This window comes from Eleutherodactylus coqui, chromosome 1 (genome assembly GCF_035609145.1).
Source record: "Eleutherodactylus coqui strain aEleCoq1 chromosome 1, aEleCoq1.hap1, whole genome shotgun sequence".
NCBI classification, from domain to species: domain Eukaryota; kingdom Metazoa; phylum Chordata; class Amphibia; order Anura; family Eleutherodactylidae; genus Eleutherodactylus; species Eleutherodactylus coqui.
In genome coordinates this window covers 298,406,303-298,425,503 of record NC_089837.1, presented here as the reverse complement: position 1 = coordinate 298,425,503, position 19,201 = coordinate 298,406,303, and the positions used below count along the sequence as shown (strand labels likewise).

The 19,201-nt window shown below is 48.0% G+C and overlaps 1 protein-coding gene and 1 non-coding gene across 2 annotated transcripts in view; both read right to left on the bottom strand.

Annotated features, from left to right (window-relative positions):
• Nucleotides 1-229: 229 nt before the first annotated feature.
• Nucleotides 230-19,201, bottom strand: part of PABPC4 (poly(A) binding protein cytoplasmic 4) — a 42,739-nt gene continuing 23,767 nt past the window's right edge. The window contains exons 11-15 of the mRNA XM_066574353.1: nt 18,550-18,668; nt 4,750-4,843; nt 4,522-4,652; nt 4,210-4,310; nt 230-542 (exon numbers count right to left, since the gene is read on the bottom strand). Coding sequence (XP_066430450.1) covers nt 4,224-4,310; nt 4,522-4,652; nt 4,750-4,843; nt 18,550-18,668 — 431 coding nt within the window. The 3' untranslated portion in view covers nt 230-542; nt 4,210-4,223. The remainder of the gene's footprint in view (nt 543-4,209; nt 4,311-4,521; nt 4,653-4,749; nt 4,844-18,549; nt 18,669-19,201) is intronic.
• On the bottom strand, nt 18,992-19,122 carry LOC136594537 (small nucleolar RNA SNORA55). The gene has a single exon (XR_010788590.1). It is a non-coding gene; the product is annotated as a small nucleolar RNA SNORA55 (small nucleolar RNA).

Below are 19,201 nucleotides of genomic sequence, written 5' to 3'. Positions count from 1 at the left end.
GATGATCACTTCTAGGAGCTTGATTTTTTTTTTTTTTTTTTTTACAAAGTGTAAATTCAACTACTATTTTTATAGTAGGTAGTGGTGCTTATTTTACTAGCATCCTTGGCATGTTTTTGAAGATTTTTGTCAACCATGTAAAATATACTAGAGTGAATTGGGATTTAGCAACTAAAAAAAAATAAATAAAAAGCCAAACTGCGGTACAGATTACAGTCAAATACATTGATTGGACTTAAAACCTTTTACTATTTCGTTGAGAAAAGAGTTTAGATCTCACATTCAAATTTCTTCAAACTGAAACTGCAAACAATAAAAATTCTTTGCAATTAGGGGGAAAGGTTCTGCAGAAGAATCCTGGAGATGTTCACTCAAGATGCAACTTTTCATCCTAAGAGCAATAAAGCGACATAGTGCATACACTCCATGTTTTACAAACAGATGGAATCTCTCTTGAGATAAGCAGCATGTGGACGAGACTAGATTCTTGGCAGCCACTTTCCAAACTCACACATTCTGGGATTATTTGGCTTCTTTACTTCCTGCGATTAAAAAAATAAATAAATAACACATTAGAAAGTTGTAAAACTACAGATGTAGACAACTTTTATTCTGCATTACTTCCTAAGAGAAAAAAAACATGACAGTAAAATGAGGGGTGCAAAGAGATTGTGACAGTCTCTGAAGCAAAGATTCTTTTGCTTTAAAATAAGACTGAAATCAGTTATCTCTGCATTACAGGCTACAAAACAGCAGGATGAAGTTTAAGGCCGGCTGCACACGAGCGTGCCGGGCTCCGCCGCGGAATATTCCGCGGCGAAGCCCGTCACGGCGCCCCCCAGAGACCCCATACTTACAAGCGAATCCGGCCTCTTCGCTCCCGCATGACGCTTCCCCGCCCACCGTCGCCGCGTCACGTGCCGCGGTAGGCGGGAAAGCGTTTTCACGCCATCTTCCGCTGTGTTACAGCGGTAGATAGCGTGAACGGACGGCTTCCATTGACTGCAATGGAAACCGTCTGCGCGTACACCCGCGGCAAATAGAGCATGCCGCGGGTGAGGACGGGAGATTTCACGGTGCGGAATTCCGCACCATGTGCCCTGAGCTATTAGATTCAATAGAACCTAATAGCTGCGGGCAACGCAGCGTATTTTCGCCGCGAATTACGCGGCGGAAATCAGTTCGTGGGAAGGAGGCCTAAGTGTAGGTCATTGCATGAAAACAATATATGTCAGAAAGTGACATAGCTGCCAACAGTCCTTCAAGGCAACTGCAATCAGCATATTGTCTGCTTTCAGAAAATATATAGGGTTTACAGGTACACTTACTTTTTAAGATGTGCGTTTTCTGTATTCTAAGTTGTTACTTTTTAAAATCTCCAGCTTAAAAACAGACTTGGCTTTTCCAGTTCTGGTGATCTGAAGGTATGTGCATGTAGACCATAGGCCTAAGTGGTACATATGAACCCTGCACATATTGAACTTTATTTTTAGTATGTATTGTGTACCTAACTGTTTGGATCACAGTTTTAGCCATTAATTTTTTTAAGCCTTTTTTTGGAAAATTATGCTTTGACACCATTGCATAAATAGGTTTGTGTGTACAAGTTGCTGAGTGGCATTTTAACAATGTGCAAGTGTCTGCTTTCAGACGTTATACCTATATGGTGTTTGGATTTATCTGTACATGTCACAAGTGCAAAGAGATTGTCCTGAAACCTGGAGGTGCAACGTGTCCAAAATCTCTTGGCAGTAAAGAGTTTCAATTTGTTAAAACATACCGACACAAATGACAAATATCAGTTTTAGCAATAAAAAGGTGGGTGTCACACAGGCTTGCTTGCATTTTACTGTACCTTTTCAAGTGCAATAAAAAACATGCAACAATGCTCCCGTTCATCTTCCCTAGTGCAAATATGCAGGGGAAAAGGGGGGAAAAAAAAAAAGCATGCTGCATATTTTTTTTTGCACAAACAAGATAGGCTTACGTGAACAAACCAATTGAAATAAATTGGTTCTCTTCAGTGTATTGGGCGCTATTCTTTGAAGCTTAATACGCTGTGCAAATATGTGCATGTGAATCTGGCCTTTGTATACAGTTGCATGCATTTACAACGGTGTAAAACCAGTGTCTTAACTCCATTCTAATCTGGGGGATACGATCGATTTAGTGTTAGCTTTCCTTTTTTGGTAATGGGAGTATCCAATGCTAAAGACTCAGAAGTATACAAGGCATGTATGTAAGGATAAAAACAGGAGGAGAACCTGATATAAGCACTCTGAAACAGCCTTAGAAATTAGAGGCAAAACTACCCAAGGGAAGAGGATTTAAAAAAAAAAAAAAAGAAATAGTAAATGAGAAGTAGCAGAAGTGTATGAAAATAAGGGAAGGAGCACAGATGTGACAAATTAATGGCGGACTAGGGAAAAAATATATTCTCTACATTCAACGAGGCAGATTAAGAGGTTAGAGAGGGACTCAAACATATAGGTTATTACATGTCCAACGATATAGCTGTTAACCAAAGATTCTGCTAAAGATTAAAACGAATTAGAAAGTGTCTTAAAGGGGTTGTCCCGCGCCGAAACGGGTTTTTTTTTTTTTCAACCCCCCCCCCGTTCGGCGCGAGACAACCCCGATGCAGGGAGGTAAAGAAAGCTCACCGGAGCGCTTACCTGAATCCCCGCGCTCCGGTGACTTCTCTACTCACCGCTGAAGATGGCCTCTTCCTCCGTGGACCGCAGCTCTTCTGTGCGGTCCACTGCCGATTCCAGCCTCCTGATTGGCTGGAATCGGCACGTGACGGGGCGGAGCTACACGGAGCTACACGGAGCCCCATAGAAGACTGCAGAAGACCCGGACTGCGCAAGCGCGGCTAATTTGGCCATCGGAGGGCGAAAATTAGTCGGCACCATGGAGACGAGGACGCCAGCAACGGAACAGGTAAGTATAAAACTTTTTATAACTTCTGCATGGCTCATAATTAATGCACAATGTACATTACAAAGTGCATTATTATGGCCATGCAGAAGTGTACAGACCCACTTGCTGCCTCGGGACAACCCCTTTAAGGCCCATTTACGCGGAGCTATGATCGCTCACAAATCGCTAAAAAGCGATATAGTTTGAGTGACAATTGCGTCTTAATGCGTAGCCATCATAGACTTTGTGCATTGCTAGCTGATCGTTAAAGGGCAACCTAAAACTAGTCCTTCAGCCTTATCGGCAGTTCTCCACGGGAGTGCTTATAGCATTGTTTCCCGCTGGAAAACAAAAGAACTGAAAGCAGATAAGAGCCCTCCAGCTATTACCTGCATTCAGCTAAAGGCTTTATTTGCATGCTAATAAGCTATTAAGTAGCTGAGTAGCTACTTAATAGTTTATGCAAAATGATTGCTCAAAGCCATCATTGCTCCGTGTAAATGGGCCTTTAAATACATTCACACAAACATCAGGTTTTTGTACATGATATGATACAAATTTTTAAATCTTTGACACCCTCAGAAAAACAAAGGGTAACATGGAAGACTTGGGCTGGTGTGAGGTACAAGAATGAGTACCTTATAATACATCTCAAACTATAGGTATAAAAGGTGTTTGATGTAGGGATAGATTTTAAGACTGTTTATCACAGTAAGGTTACTGCCCAAATCTACTATCTTAGGTAGAGTGTGGACAACAGGGCTGGTTAAAAAATATATTTATTTTAACAACCCAAAGTGCAAAAAAAAAAAAAAAAAAAAATGATCAGAATAGTTTTATTTTTTGGAAACTTAATATTTTCCTTAACACCTTAATGTAAGTTAACCCTGGTCTTAGGGTTCTTTAACCCTGTTCTTAGGGTTCTTTACGATGAGATGATTGTTGGGCGTTTAAGTCATCCTAGTGATTATTGCTCCTGTACCTTCACAGAAGCAATAATTGTTCAGTGAACGTTAGTGGAAAGCACCAGAGACGGCTTCTGGCCGTCCATAGTAAACAGACAAGTTGTAGTTCGGTTTTCATGCCTGTCTAAATTGATCGATGAGCGAAAGAGTCAAACGTTGTTCAGTTGCTGGCAGTGCATACACTGAATGATTTTTCATTTTCATACGACATGGAGATAATCTGAAGGAAAGTCGTTCAATGTAAAAAGGACCCTTATACTAGCAGTTAGACGGATTAATAGATCTAAGAATCATACAGCGGAATATAGAAACAAATACTTACAGGTATATCCTGGTTCAAGAGGTAGCAGCAACGATCCCCACTTTCTGGGCAGCATCTTTCTTAGCCTGGTGAGCTTGTAAAACTGCTACAGCCTCTTCCACCTAAAAGCAATTTTCAAAGCTGAAACGCTACTTGTGATGTGCTACAACATTGCTTTCACCAGTTCTCTATGTAATGCTTATAATTTCTCCATAGCTTCCAGTAGGGAGAATTTCTTTGTTAGTACTAATACATCCACAACTATAGTTTTAGGTACAGCATAGCCAAACAATGCAGTAACATTTTGGATAATACAATTAAATTGATATTTACTTTGGAGCGCAGAGACTCTGGGGATTCCAGCATGTGTAGAAGCTCCGAGTTATCAATTTCTAGCAGCATTCCTGTTATTTTACCCGCTAACGAGGGGTGCATGGCTTGGATAAGAGGGAAGAGGCGTTCTCCTACAAGAAATAGAAAATTAAAAAAAAAGAAAAAAAAAGTGCACACATTTTCTATACTACATTTTCACATATACAAACTACGCCACAACCAACTCACCTAGCATTTGTTTCTGTTCTTGGGGAGGAGCAGCGGCCAGCATTGAAGCTGTAAGTGGTTCTTGTCCCTGTACATGGACAGCAGGCTGCGGGTTCTAATTGAAAGAGAATATTATGTCACCATTGAGCATATGAATGCGTTCTCTGCTACATAGCTGTAGGATGCATGTACCCTGGGTCGGCTACTGCAGCATATAATATGGTGGCTGCTTGTCATACTGTCAGTCATACATATGACCCAATAGGGAAAGCTGGAGGTTAAGCTAGGGAAGTTCTAGGCATGTGAACTACTCAGACTGGGTCCACACAGTGCAGAGATCAGAGAAAGGAGAAAAGGACAAAAAGGCTCTCTAGAAGACTGCTGGTATTAACCAATCAGTAGCTGAAATGGAGCATTAGGGCTCATATCCATGGGTGGGTTTGAATTCCGATGATCTGGAGTACAAGCCACTCATAGAAAATCATGGGTGCCTGTAGCTTAATTAAAGCATGCAGGTTTTCCGGACCTTCTGGTCCGGAAAACAAAATCATAGCATTCTCAGTCTTGCTGCGGATCCCGCAGGGATAGCTTCCATTGAAGTCAATAGAAGCTGTCTGATCTGCGGCACACTTGGAAAGGTCACTTTGGGTGTGCTGCGGATCCCGGGAAAGCAGGAGATTTTAAGGGGGAAAAAAAAAAACAAACTCCACTGTGCATGTGCAAGGGGTGTCCCCACCCACGTGCACAGAGGAGACAACGGATGACCCCGCACACATCCGCACTGGTAAGTAATGTCCTCATGCCACTGACAAGGTGGGATCCTGCGGCGGGGCTCCCGCCCACGGAAACTGACCCGCCTGTGCACATGAGGCCTTAACCCTTTCCAATCCAATTATTTTTTCTCATCTATTCTCCCCAGCTCCAAATAAATTGGAGCTGGTGAGAATGGATGAGAAAAAATACATTTCCCTGCACCCTCCTGAACTGACAGAGCTCAGGAGGGTGCAGGTGCTCACTGCACCGTGGGGAGGGGGGCTGCTTACCTGTCCGGTGTCTTCCGCATTCTCCCTCTGCCTCCCGGTTCGGCGATCATGTGACCGCTGGGGTCAGGTGGCACCCAGCGGTCAGATGATCGCTGAGCCGGGAGACAGAAGAGAGAATGCGGAACACGCCGGACAGGTAAGCAGCCCCCCCCACGGTGCAGGCTCCCGGCTCGGCGTTCATGTGACCGCTGGGGGTCAGGTGACACCAGCGGTCACATGTTCACCAGCCGGAATCTCCGTGCATTACATAGCGGTAATTGAGCGCTATGTAATGTGTAAAGGAGAAGGCAGAAAGGGCTAAAAACCCTAAGGCTGCCTGTCCACAGGTGTAGCGATATCCGGCGGCAGATCGCCGCTGCCAGGGAGCAGGAGACAGCTGACGGATCTCCGCACTGAGTCTATCTGACAGATAGGCTCACCGCAGAGAATCGCGGCAAATCGCAGCATACTGCAATTTGAATTCCGCGAGCGGAGAATTGCTACGGGAATCACGCCCATGGACATGAAGCCTAAATGAAAGACAAATGAAAAAATTTACTCATAATCAAACACTGGTTATTGTCCCCAAGGGGCAAAACTTATGTTTTGATGCAGTTCATTAATCGCTGATATTTTGCTGCCATCTTCTGGTCAATGTTGGTAATACAATTGTAATACAGCGATTTTTCTTACTGGCAGGGAAGATCACATGACAGGCTGCGCCTACACAGGAAGTAGAATTTAAATTTCTCAGAATAGTGGATACTGCTTTACTCAGTGGATGTAAATTGGCGTCTGCCTGGCTGCTTTATCAGGGCTTCAAGCTCGGCCACAGTCTAGATCAGAGTTTCCCAAACTCCAGCCCTCATGGACCCCCACAGGTTATGTTTTCAGGATTTCTTCAGTATTGCATGGGTGATGTGATTATAGTCAGTGCCTTAGACATTGTCATACTGGAAGACACTGGTTTAGATGGAAGTATTCCTTCTCATCATAGGTCTCTGTGGGTATCCTCGACTGCTACGTGAGACCTGGTAACAGTAGCCATAGAAGCTTCATATACACCACTATGAGGCAAATCTTTTGCTGCCAGAAGCAGTCACAAATATAGCCGAGGGTGCACAGTACTCGGGTGAGCACTGCACCCTCATTCTAGCAGTCAGCAGGGGTCTCAGCAGCGGAACCCCCATTGAGCAATACTTTTGACATGTCTCTATGTCAAAATTTTTCCGAAAGTGCAGGCACTCTTAAGACTTTTGTTGTAACATGTATAAGCAAGCCCTTTACTGCAGAATTCAGTTTCACTTTATTGCCATTGAGAATTGGCTCAATAAAAAAAATATATCTATCACTGTTTATAGGAATGCTCTGAATAGCTAGAAAGTTGTTGCAGTCGAATTTATTTTTTTTAACAAAACACACTACATGCAGTAATTTGAGCACTTTAAATTAGTTTTTCTCTCCACAAGATAAAATACTCCGCAAAGTATGGAATACTCTAAGAAAAACCTCTTATTGCAAAAAGTGTATTTGTAGCCTGAGCACCATGTATTGTTTCCCTTTCTTAAAGAGGTTCTAAAAGATTTCTTTATTAACCTAAAGCTCCAGTGAGAATGTAAAATTACCTCAACTCTTCAAACTTAAGGTACCTTTAACATAGGCTGATCAAGGCTGATCATCGCTGAAATGAGTGGATTTTGGGTGACTTCCAGCCCCTGTTCACGTGGCAGCAGACAGGGCACCGAGCAAGAAGTCACTCAGTTGTTGCTAGGCGTTAAGGCTTCAGCTCTCTAAAAAGGAATGACTGCCGAGTGGCTTCTGGCTCAGTGTAAACAAGAGTCGCTCAATGTTTCGAGTGACTGCTTTACAGTGAATGGAGGCCAGAACAGAAGTCTCTGGATTGGCCGCCGGGCGCGTATGCGCTCAGCAGTCATCCAGTGTAAAGGGGCTTTTAGACTAGAGACCATTACATAAAAGGAGGCTTAGCCCCTTAGTAACGGGCCCATTGCCTTTTTACGTCCTGGCTAAGAAAGCTGTAATTCACAGCATTGTGAACACACGCTTGCTCTGAGGATTAAAGCCACAGGGCCTGTGGATGTGAAAGCTACATGCTGATCGGATTCATGAGGAAAGCTGAGTGTATTCGTCCCAGTCCTCCACAATGTCCTGCGGCTTTCTGGTCTACCAAGACCTGAAACCGGTGCATCACGCGCAGAAGGCTTGGAGGCCCGGGGAATTTAAAAATCACACGGCTAGTATGTATAGCCGAAAGCAGGGTGATGTCACCGGAAACTGCTGTATGTGGTTCCCTGCCACATGATCGCCATTATCCAATGGAAGTTTAAATAAAATTTAAAAACAAGAAAATAAAACACAAACTTTCATCTTCCCTCACGAATCTGTGAGGGGAGATAAAATTACATATCCAAGGCCGCCGGATTTATCCATGGACCTTACCCCGGCTACTGCGCACGCACCGCCAGTATGGCGGACGCATACGCAGAAGCTGCAGATTGCCAAGTTAATTTAAAATCTCCCTGCTGCTGGCTACCAAACGTAGCCGGGAGCCTGGAGATTTCATGGGGGGCCGTGGTACGTGGCCCCTGGTCACGTAAAAGTAAAAAAAAAGTTAAGTTTCACCTCCCGTCACAGATCCAATCTGAGGGGAGGTGAAATTACTAACCTAACGCCTCCAGAGATGTCCCAGCGGGATATTTAACTGCAGATACTTCCCCAGTTTCGGCACATCCACCCGTCGCCAAAATGGCAGATGCAAGCGCAGGAGCTGGGGGAGGGTCTGGGAAATTTAAAATCTCCTTGCTTCTGGCTACTAAAGGTAGCAGAGAGGCTAAAGCAGTGACTGCAGGCCGCAGTAAGCGTTCCCCAGTCACGTGATTGCCGTTATTCAATGGCTAACGGCGATTACGTAAAAGTTAAAAAAAAGGTGAAGTTTAAGGTTTTTTGGTTTGGGCCCCGTAGCGCTTACAGATATAAGGGCCACAATGGATATGTCTCTGAACACAGGACAAACAGGGGTATCCATTTTGGGGTGAAAGTCTTCATTCCTATGTGTGCTGTCCAAAAATGAACCCTGTTTTTAAAGTGACAATTTCCCCCCAAAAAAAGAATCATAATTTTCCTTCTTTTTTGCTTAGAATCATTCAAATGCTGTGGAGTCAAAATACACAGTACACCCCTAGATGAATTCTTTAAGCATAAGCGGTCTAGTTTTCAAAATGGGGTCATTTCTGGGGGGAGGGGAGGGGGGGGGTGTGTTTTGGCCGCTCAAGCGCTCTACGAATGTACTATAGGGCCTAAAACACATTCAAGCAAAATTTGTCCTAAAAGCAACTGGCCGCCCTTTTCATTTTGGGCCCCGTTGTGCATACAGACATAAGTTAGAACCAAAAAGGGTATGCTTCTAAACCCAGGACAAACAGGGGTATCCATTTTGGTGTTTAATAGAGATGAGCGAGCACCAAAATGCTCGAGTGCTCGTTACTCGAGTCAAACTTCCCGCGATGTTCGAGGGTTCGTTTCGAGTAACGAACCCCATTGAAGTCAATGGGCGACTCGAGCATTTTTGTATATCGCCGATGCTCGCTAAGGTTTTCATTTGTGAAAATCCGGGCAATTCAATAAAGTGATGGGAACGACACAGAAACGGATAGGGCAGGCGAGGGGCTACATGTTGGGCTGCATCTCAAGTTCCCAGGTCCCACTATTAAGCCACAATAGCGGCAAGAGTGGGCACTCCCCCCCTCCCAACAACTTTTACATCTGAAAAGCCCTCATTAGCAAGGCATACCTTAGCTAAGCACCACACTACCTCCAACAAAGCACAATCACTGCCTGCATGACACTCCGCTGCCACTTCTCCTGGGTTACATGCTGCCCAACCCCCCCCCCCCCCCCCCGCACGACGCAGTGTCCACAGCGCACACCAAAGTGTCCCTGCGCAGCCTTCAGCTGCACTCATGACACGCTGGCCTCATGTCTATTTATAAGTGCGTCTGCCATGAGGAGCAACCGCAGGCACACACTGCAGAGGGTTGGCACGGCTAGGCAGCGACCCTCTTTAAAAGGGGCGGGGCGATAGCCCACAATGCTGTACAGAAGCAATGAAAATATAATCCTGTGCCACCGCCATCAGGAGCTGCACACGTGGGCATAGCAATGGGGAACCTATGTGCCACACACTATTCATTCTGTCAAGGTGTCTGCATGCCCCAGTCAGACCGCGGTTTTTTATAAATAAATAGTCACAGGCAGGTAAAACTCCGCAATGGGAATTCCGTGTGCACCCACAGCATGGGTGGCTCCCTGGAACCCACCGGCTGTACATAAATGTATCCCATTGCAGTGCCCATCACAGCTGAGGTAACGTCCGATTAAATGCAGGTGGGCTTCGACCCACACTGCATGCCCCAGTCAGACTGGGGTTCTTTAGAAGTGGACACATGCAGTTACAACTCCGTGTGGACCAACAGCATGGGTGGGTGCCAGGAACCCACCGGCGGTACATAAATATATCCCATTGCAGTGCCCAACACAGCTGATGTAACGTCAGCTTTAATGCAGGTGGGCAAAAAATTAATTGGATTACACTGTAGGCGAGGGCCCCAAAAAATTGGTGTACCAACAGTACTAATGTACGTCAGAAAAATTGCCCATGCCCAACCAAGAGGGCAGGTGAAACCCATTAATCGCTTTGGTTAATGTGGCTTAATTTGTAACTAGGCCTGGAGGCAGCCCAGTTAAAATAAAAATTGGTTCAGGTGCAAGTTTCAACGCTTTAATGAGCATTGAAACGTATAAAAATTGTTTACAAAAATTATATGACTGAGCCTTGTGGGCCTAAGAAAAATTGCCCGTTCGGCATGATTACGTCAGGTTTCAGGAGGAGGAGCAGGAGGAGGAGGATGAATATAATACACAGATTGATGAAGCTAAAAGGTCCACGTTTTTGATGGTGATAGAGAACAATGCTTCCATCCGCGGGTGCAGCCTACGTATTGTTTAGGTATTGCTTCTGTCCGCTGGTGGAGAAGAGAAGTCTGGGGAAATCCAGGCTTTGTTCATCTTGATGAGTGTAAGCCTGTCGGCACTGTCGGTTGACAGGCGGGTACGCTTATCCGTGATGATTTCCCCAGCCACACTAAACACCCTCTCTGACAAGACGCTAGCCGCAGGACAAGCAAGCACCTCCAGAGCATACAGCGCGAGTTCAGGCCACGTGTCCAGCTTCGACACCCAGTAATTGTAGGGGGCAGAGGCGTCACGGAGGACGGTCGTGCGATCGGCTACGTACTCCCTCACCATCCTTTTACAGTGCTCCTGCCGACTCAGCCTTGACTGGGGAGCGGTGACACAGTCTTGCTGGGGAGCCAGAAAGCTGTCAAAGGCCTTGGATAGTGTTCCCCTGCCTGTGCTGTACATGCTGCCTGATCTCTGCGCCTCCCCTGCTACCTGGCCCTTGGAACTGCGCCTTCGGCCACTAGCGCTGTCGGATGGGAATTTTACCATCAGTTTGTCCGCCAGGGTCCTGTGGTATAGCATCACTCTCGAACCCCTTTCCTCTTCGGGTATGAGAGTGGAAAGGTTCTCCTTATACCGTGGGTCGAGCAGTGTGTACACCCAATAATCCGTAGTGGCCAGAATGCGTGTAATGCGAGGGTCACGAGAAAGGCATCCTAACATGAAGTCAGCCATGTGTGCCAGGGTACCTGTACGCAACACATGGCTGTCCTCACTAGGAAGATCACTTTCAGGATCCTCCTCCTCCTCAGGCCATACACACTGAAAGGATGACAGGCAAGCAGCATGGGTACCCTCAGCAGTGGGCCAAGCTGTCTCTTACCCCTCCTCCTCATCCTCCTCAACGCGCTGAGATAGACAGGAGGGTGCTCTGACTATCCAGCGACATACTGTCTTCCCCCGCCTCTGTTTCCGAGCGCAAAGCGTCTGCCTTTATGCTTTGCAGGGAACTTCTCAAGAGGCATAACAGAGGAATGGTGACGCTAATGATTGCAGCATCGCCGCTCACCATCTGGGTAGACTCCTTCAAAGCTTCCAAGGACCTGGAAAATGTCTGCCAACCAGGCCCGCTCTTCTGTAAAGAATTGAGGAGGCTGACTCCCACTGCGCCGCCCATGTTGGAGTTGGTATTCCACTATAGCTCTACGCTGCTCATAGAGCCTGGCCAACATGTGAAGCGTAGAGTTCCACCGTGTGGGCACGTCGCACAGCAGTCGGTGCACTGGCAGATGAAACCGATGTTGCAGGGTGCGCAGGGTGGCAGCGTCCGTGTGGGACTTGCGGAAATGTGCGCAGAGCCGGCGCACCTTTCCGAGCAGGTCTGACAAGCGTGGGTAGCTTTTCAGAAAGCGCTGAACCACCAAATTAAAGACGTGGGCCAGGCATGGCACGTGCGTAAGGCTGCCGAGCTGCAGAGCCACCACCAGGTTACGGCCGTTGTCACACACGACCATGCCCGGTCGGAGGCTCAGCGGCGCAAGCCAGCGGTCGGTCTGCTCTGTCAGACCCTGCAGCAGTTCGTGGGCCGTGTGCCTCTTCTCTCCTAAGCTGAGTAGTTTCAGCACGGCCTGCTGACGCTTGCCCACCGCTGTGCTGCCACGACGCGTGACACCGACTGCTGGCGACGTGCTGCTGCTGACACATCTTGATTGTGAGACAGAGGTTGCGTAGGAGGAGGAGGGTGGTTGAGTGGAGGAAGCATACACCACCGCAGATACCACCACCGAGCTGGGTCCCGCAATTCTGGGGGTGGGTAGGACGTGAGCGGTCCCAGGCTCTACTAAATTCACCCAATGTGCCGTCACGGAGATATAGTGGCCCTGCCCGCCTGTGCTTGTCCACGTGTCCGTTGTTAGGTGGACCTTGGCAGTAACCGCGTTGGTGAGGGCGCGTACAATGTTGCGGGAGACGTGGTTGTGCAGGGCTGGGACGGCACATCGGGAAAAGTAGTGTCGACTGGGAACTGAGTAGCGCGGGGCCGCCGCCGCCGCCATCATACCTTTGAAAGCCTCCGTTTCCACAACCCTATACGGCAGCATCTCCAGGCTGATAAATTTGGCTATGTGCACGTTTAACGCTTGAGCGTGCGGGTGCGTGGCGGCGTACTTGCGCTCCAACACTTGCGCTAGCGACGGCTGGACGGTGCGCTGAGAGACATTGGTGGATGGGGCCGAGCACAGCGGAGGTGAGGGTGTGGGTGCAGGCCAGGAGACGGTAGTGCCTGTGTCCTGAGAGGGGGGTTGGATCTCAGTGGCAGGTTGGGGCACAGGGGGAGAGGCAGTGGTGCAAACCGGAGGCGGTGAACGGCCTTCGTCCCACCTTGTGGGGTGCTTGGCCATCATATGTCTGCGCATGCTGGTGGTGGTGAGGCTGGTGGTGGTGGCTCCCCGGCTGATCTTGGCGTGACACAGGTTGCACACCACTGTTCGTCGGTCGTCTGCACTCAGTGAAAAACTGCTAGACCTTTGAGCACCTCGGCCTCTGCAGGGTGGCATGGCGCGAGGGGGCGCTTTGGGAAACAGTTGGTGGATTATTCGGTCTGGCCCTGCCTCTACCCCTGGCCACCGCACTGCCTCTTCCAACCTGCCCTGCTGCTGCACTTGCATCCCCCTCTGAAGACCTGTCCTCAGTAGGCGTAGAAAACCAGGTGTGGTCAGTCACCTCATCGTCCTGCTGCTCTTCCTCCGAATCCTCTGTGCGCTCCTCCCTCGGACTTACTGCCCTTACTACTACCTGAGTGATAGACAACTGTGTCTCATCGTCATCGTCCTCCTCACCCACTGAAAGCTCGAGACAGTTGCCGGAAGTCCCCAGCCTCATCCCCCGGACCCCGGGAACTTTCCAAAGGTTGGGCATCGGTCACGACAAACTCCTCCGGTGGGAGAGGAACCATTGCTAGCCATTCTGGGCAGGGGCCCAGGAACAGTTCCTGGGAGTCTGCCTGCTCCTCAGAATGTGTCATTGTAATGGAGTGAGGAGGCTGGGAGGAAGGAGGAGCAGCAGCCAGAGGATTCAGAGTTGCAGCAGTGGACGGCGCAGAACTCTGGGAGGTCGATAGATTGCTGGATGCACTTTCTGCCATCCACGACAGGACCTGCTCACACTGCTCATTTTCTAATAAAGGTCTACCGCATGGACCCATTAATTGTGAGATGAATGTGGGGGACGCCAGAAACGTGCCTCTCTCCTAATCCCGCAGCAGTCGGCTGCGATACACCTGGATCAGGAGCTTGGCCTGTGCCCACACCCTGACTTGGGCCTCCGCGTCCTCGGCAGCGTCCACGTCCTCTAGGCCTACCCCTACCCCTCAGCATGGTGTATTACCAGTAGTGCAAAAACAGAACGCTGAATAATTAAATGTGCCGCTTATTGGCCTGTGGTTGGAGGCTCACTTACCTTACGGAACGCACAGCAGAGGCAGGAAAGAATTTTGCACAAGCCTGCTGTAACACTTAGCTGGCTGCGTATGAATTAGGACAACTACCCCGAGAAGAGACCCAGTACACTGAGGACGGTCACAGGCAGCCCAAATAGATTTTTTTTTCCAAATGTTTTTGGAAAGGCCCACTGCCCATATACACTAAATATGTCTTCTGTCCCTGCCTCACCACTACTGGCCCTGGACAATGTAAAATTACTGCAGGACGGAATGCTCTGCACGGCCGATATACCAAAAAAAAAAAAAAAAGTGCAACACTGCAAAAAGCAGCCTCCACACTACTGCACACGGTTAGATGTGGCCCTAAGAAGGACCGTTGGGGTTCTTGAAGCCTAAAATAACTCCTAACGCTCTCCCTATAGCGGCTCCGGCACCAGCAGCACTGTCCCTGATCTCTGTCAGAATGCATCTGTGGCGAGCCGCGGGAGGGGCCGATTTATATACTCGGGTGACACCTGATCTCGCCAGCCACTCACTGCAGGGGGGTGGTATAGGGCTTGAACGTCGCAGGGGGAAGTTGTAATACCTTCCCTGACTTTCTATTGGCCAGAAAAGCGCGCTAACGTCTCAGAGATGAAAGTGAAAGTAACTCCAACATCGCGTGGTACTCGTCTCGAGTAACGAGCATCTCGAACGAGTATCAAGCTCGGACGAGTACGTTCGCTCATCTCTACTGACCATTTCTTAACCAGGTCCTCCGGGAAGGGATACGTAATGCCCCAGACCTTGCCGGGCCCTTAACCCCTTAGTGACAGAGCTTTTTTGTTTTTTTCCCCATTTTTGTTTTTTCCTACTCCCTTTTAAAAAAAACGTAGTTCCTTTATTTATCCATCGACGTCGCTGTATGTGGGCTTGTTTTTTGCGGGATGAGTTGTATTTTTCAATGGCACTATTTATTTTACCATATAATTTACTGAAAAACTTTTAAAAAATTCTAAGCGGAGAGAAATGGAAAAAAAACGACATTCCACCATCTTTCGGTGCGTCCTGTTTCTATAGCACACAAATTGCAACAAAAACGACCTGATATTTTTATTCTAAGGGTTGCTACGATACCAAACTTATATAGTATTGTTTTTGCTGTAGTACTTGTATTTTTTTAAAGATATTTAATTTTTTTCAATTATTTTCTGTGGTCATTTTGTGCGCGCGATAACTTATTTTTTTGTCGACGTAGTTGAGCAAGGGCTCATTTTTTGCGAGATGTCCTGTAGTTTCTGATAGTATCAATTTGGAATACATACGGCTTTTTGATCGCTTTTTATTGCATTTTTTCTGGGAGACAGGGTAACTAAAAAAGTGTATTTCTGGCGTTCTTTAATTTTTTTTTTTTCGGACGACGTTCACCGTGCAGAAAAAAATAATGCACTACTTTGATAGATCGGACTTTTACGAACGCGGCGATATCAAATACATATTTTTATTTTATGATTTAGATTTTTTAATAATAGATATGGCAAAAAGGGGGTGATTTAAACTTTTATAACTTTTTTTTTAAACAATTAAAAAAAAAAACTTTGATTTTTTTTACTTTACTTTGAAGTTCCCCTGGGGGACTTTAACATGCGATGCTTTGATCGCTCCTGCAGTATGACGTAATGCTATAGCATTAAGTCATACTGCTTTTTGACAGGCAGTCTATCAAGCCACCCTCTGTGGATGGCTTGATAGGCAGTCTGTTAAGGCAGCCCTGGGGCCATTCATTAGGCCCCCGGCTGCCATGACACCTGCACGGCTCCCCCGATCTCACCGCGGGGGGGACACGTGCGGGGAGGGGGGGGGGGGGGGGGGGGGGACACACACGTGCGGGGGGGGGGGGGTATTTAAATGCTGCTGTCAGAATTGACAGCGGCATTTAAAGGGTTAATAGCCGCCATCGGCCGAGAGCAGCTATTGCCCGCGGGTGTCAGCTGTAATAAACAGCTGACGCCCGCGCTGTATGGAGGGAGATAGCGCCGCTACCTCCCTCCATACACGTCCTGCAACAGCAGGACGTAGTTTTACGATAGCGCCATCACTAAGGGGTTGAAGCGTTTGTCAGGGACTTCCCACTCCTTATCCAGAGCCTCTTCAAATTCTTTAAGAGGAGGGAATAGCTGGTGCTGGCGCCTATGCCGCCTGAAAGATATGGCTGTGGCCTCCACCGTTTCCTCACGTGGAGGGTGTCCTTACAACTAAGCTGACTATCAATGCGAAGGGGATGTAGAGTGGGAGTGTTCCCCTTCCGAAAGGCAACTATCCCTGGACGCTGGAATAGAGCACCCCTGAGCCTGTCAAGTAGAGGGCTGTGATGCGGAGATTGGGCAGACTGAGGAACTAGCCCTTATGCGTGTGCCGGACAGGAGGATTCCCTGGACCGAGGGGGATCTATGTCTATTACGTGATCTACCACGTGACTACTCCCGAGGGGAATCATCTCCGTCCGAATGCAGCCTACGTAAAATAGCAGCTGATGTGCTGGCCAGCACAGAGACCGCCACGGCTAGGAAGCGTGCCCATTCGGGTTCAACCGCCTGATCGAGCAGCAGGGGGAATGGAAACTGTCGCCACTGGGGCCTGCAGAGATGGGAGGCAGCCCACACAGCAGGACTCAGACTGACCACAGAAGAATTTTGCATTACAGCAAGCACAAGCATAAAACTTGGCTCTGTCTGTAGCCTGTCCAGAACCTTCTGGTCTGAGGTCGGACATGGCGTTGGTACAATACTGCGCACAGAAGTACTGGGGAGTATCGCAGCAAGTGGTATCTGCGGGAGAGGTACAGCGCAAGGGAAGATGCCTCGGGCAGAGCTTACCCAATCCAAATGACTTCCAGATCCCAGCTGGAGCTTCTGGGTTGCAGAAAAAGCGCTTCTCTGATGCAAACACAGCAGGCTTGTGCACACACGTCTGCTGGCTGTGATACAGGCAGAGTACTCGGTGGAAGTCAGCCAGAAAGTTCTGAAAGAGGGAAGAGGAAGGGGTGGGGTAAGGCATTCCAAGCACATAGGATGGATGGCCTTGACTCCCAACAGCCCTCCCTCTGATCTTCCCATGCTCACCCCCATGGGCGTGGCCTAAAGCCAGGCCCAAGCTGGGGCCTAGATTTATTCCCTCTACTTGGCCCTTCCTCAGTGAAGCCAGAAAATGCGACCCACACAATGCGGCACCAGGTCTGCAGGCCTGAGTCAGCCGCGGGCATGGCAGTAATACCAACGTCGGCTGCTGCAGGGCTTGGATCGGGATAGACCCCCCCCCCCAAAGGAAGCCAGCGCCTAAATTAATTTTTACCGCCTGTTGGACGGACCCCCATGCGCCGCACTGGCAGTGCTGCAGATGCCACTGAAAAACAAACAAAAAACAACCCCGGGCACAAGTCAGGAATCCCCAGGTAGGCTTAAAGGCCTGAGTGGCCGCGCCGCAGCCTCTGCCACACCATCGGAGGCCCCCCGAATTGCGGGGCCTGCCAGAGGAGCGTTCCTGATAGAGGGAGAAGTAGGCCTGCTAGATTGGAGGGGACGTGGCAGCCGAACGCTGCGGCAGCCTGCGCACGACCCTAACAGGGGTCCCAGACCATGGAATGCTTGAATCTAGAGCTCCTCCAGAGGTAGGCCCAAGGAAGAACCAGGGCCTGGTCCTAAAAAGGGACAGGAGAGGGTCCATTTTCCAGCAGTGTTCCCCACCACACTCGCCGTCACGGAGGATGGCAGTCGCTCCAGGGTGGTGAACACTATGGCTGGGCATGATCAAGTAACCTTTTTCTTCTTTGGGTCGGATATAAACAGCACAGTGGAGACACTGTACTGTTCACCCTCCCCTGGGAGGACAGGGAGGCCAGGGAAAAGCCCTGCCTCCCCGTATTCCAACAATCCTGAAGACCTACACTAAATATATCTGCCTCCTGCAGACACTAAGCTATAAACTGATCAGCGTGGTGCCTGCAGGAGGGGTATAGCAAGTAGGAGGAGTTAACACTTTGCTTAGTGTCACCTCCTAGTGGCAGTAGCTATAACCAAGGCCTTGGCTGTGTCCCCCAATAATACAAAAAAAAACTGCACAAACGTGATGTTTCAAAGTGGCATGTCAGAAGAATGAAGCACTGTGCTTGTGCGTCTGTCACTGCGAAAGGTGTAGGACGCTTAAAGACTTCATAGGGAGTCTATACATTGCTCCGAGCAATGACAGAAACAGCTTAACAGGGCCAGCGCTCAGCTGAGTGCTTTTGTCTGTGCATTGTTAGTGATGCACATGAGTCTCAGCAACCTGTCCCCCATCGATTAAATCTTCTGACAAATCACTAGGACATGTCAGTTTGTAAAAAGTTTAGTTACCCTTTAAATGTACCTGCAAAGGCTGAACGCCAGGAAGTGGGCAACGTGTGTACTTGTATGGAGGCACAGCTCGAGGAGGAGGAGCAGAAATTGGTTGCCGTGGTCCTAAGGTCTGAGTAGCAGAAGATACCCCTGTGGAAACCAAAAATAAAAACATTTTTTAGCAATACTACTAACATTCAAAATTGAAATTGCATTATGGTGTAAGATGTGTAAAATGAATCTTTTGCCACCTCCTTACATTGCCTAAAAACTCCACTGCAGTATAGTGGAGGTGGTATTACCAAAGTGAACAGCTCAAACCAATATGGTATTACCAAGTGAACAGCTCAATACTCTACCCTACACAGAAAAAAACACTATGGGGCGTAATTCATCTTCTGTACTCCAAATAACAAAGGCTAGCCCTATCAATAGACAATATGGAAAAAAAATTACATATAATATCTTTTGACAACTGTAGCAGAGGTGTAGGGACAGAACACAAGGTAAAGCATGCTTTGTCTGGATTTCCTCTGCATTTCTTTCAGCACCTATTTACCTTTCCTCCGGCACAGAGTAGCCGGGACAGGATGCGTTAGAGTGCATTATAAAAAACATTCCACTTCACATTATCATCATTTAATATGTACAGAAACTGCATGACAATGTTACATGGAAAGGTT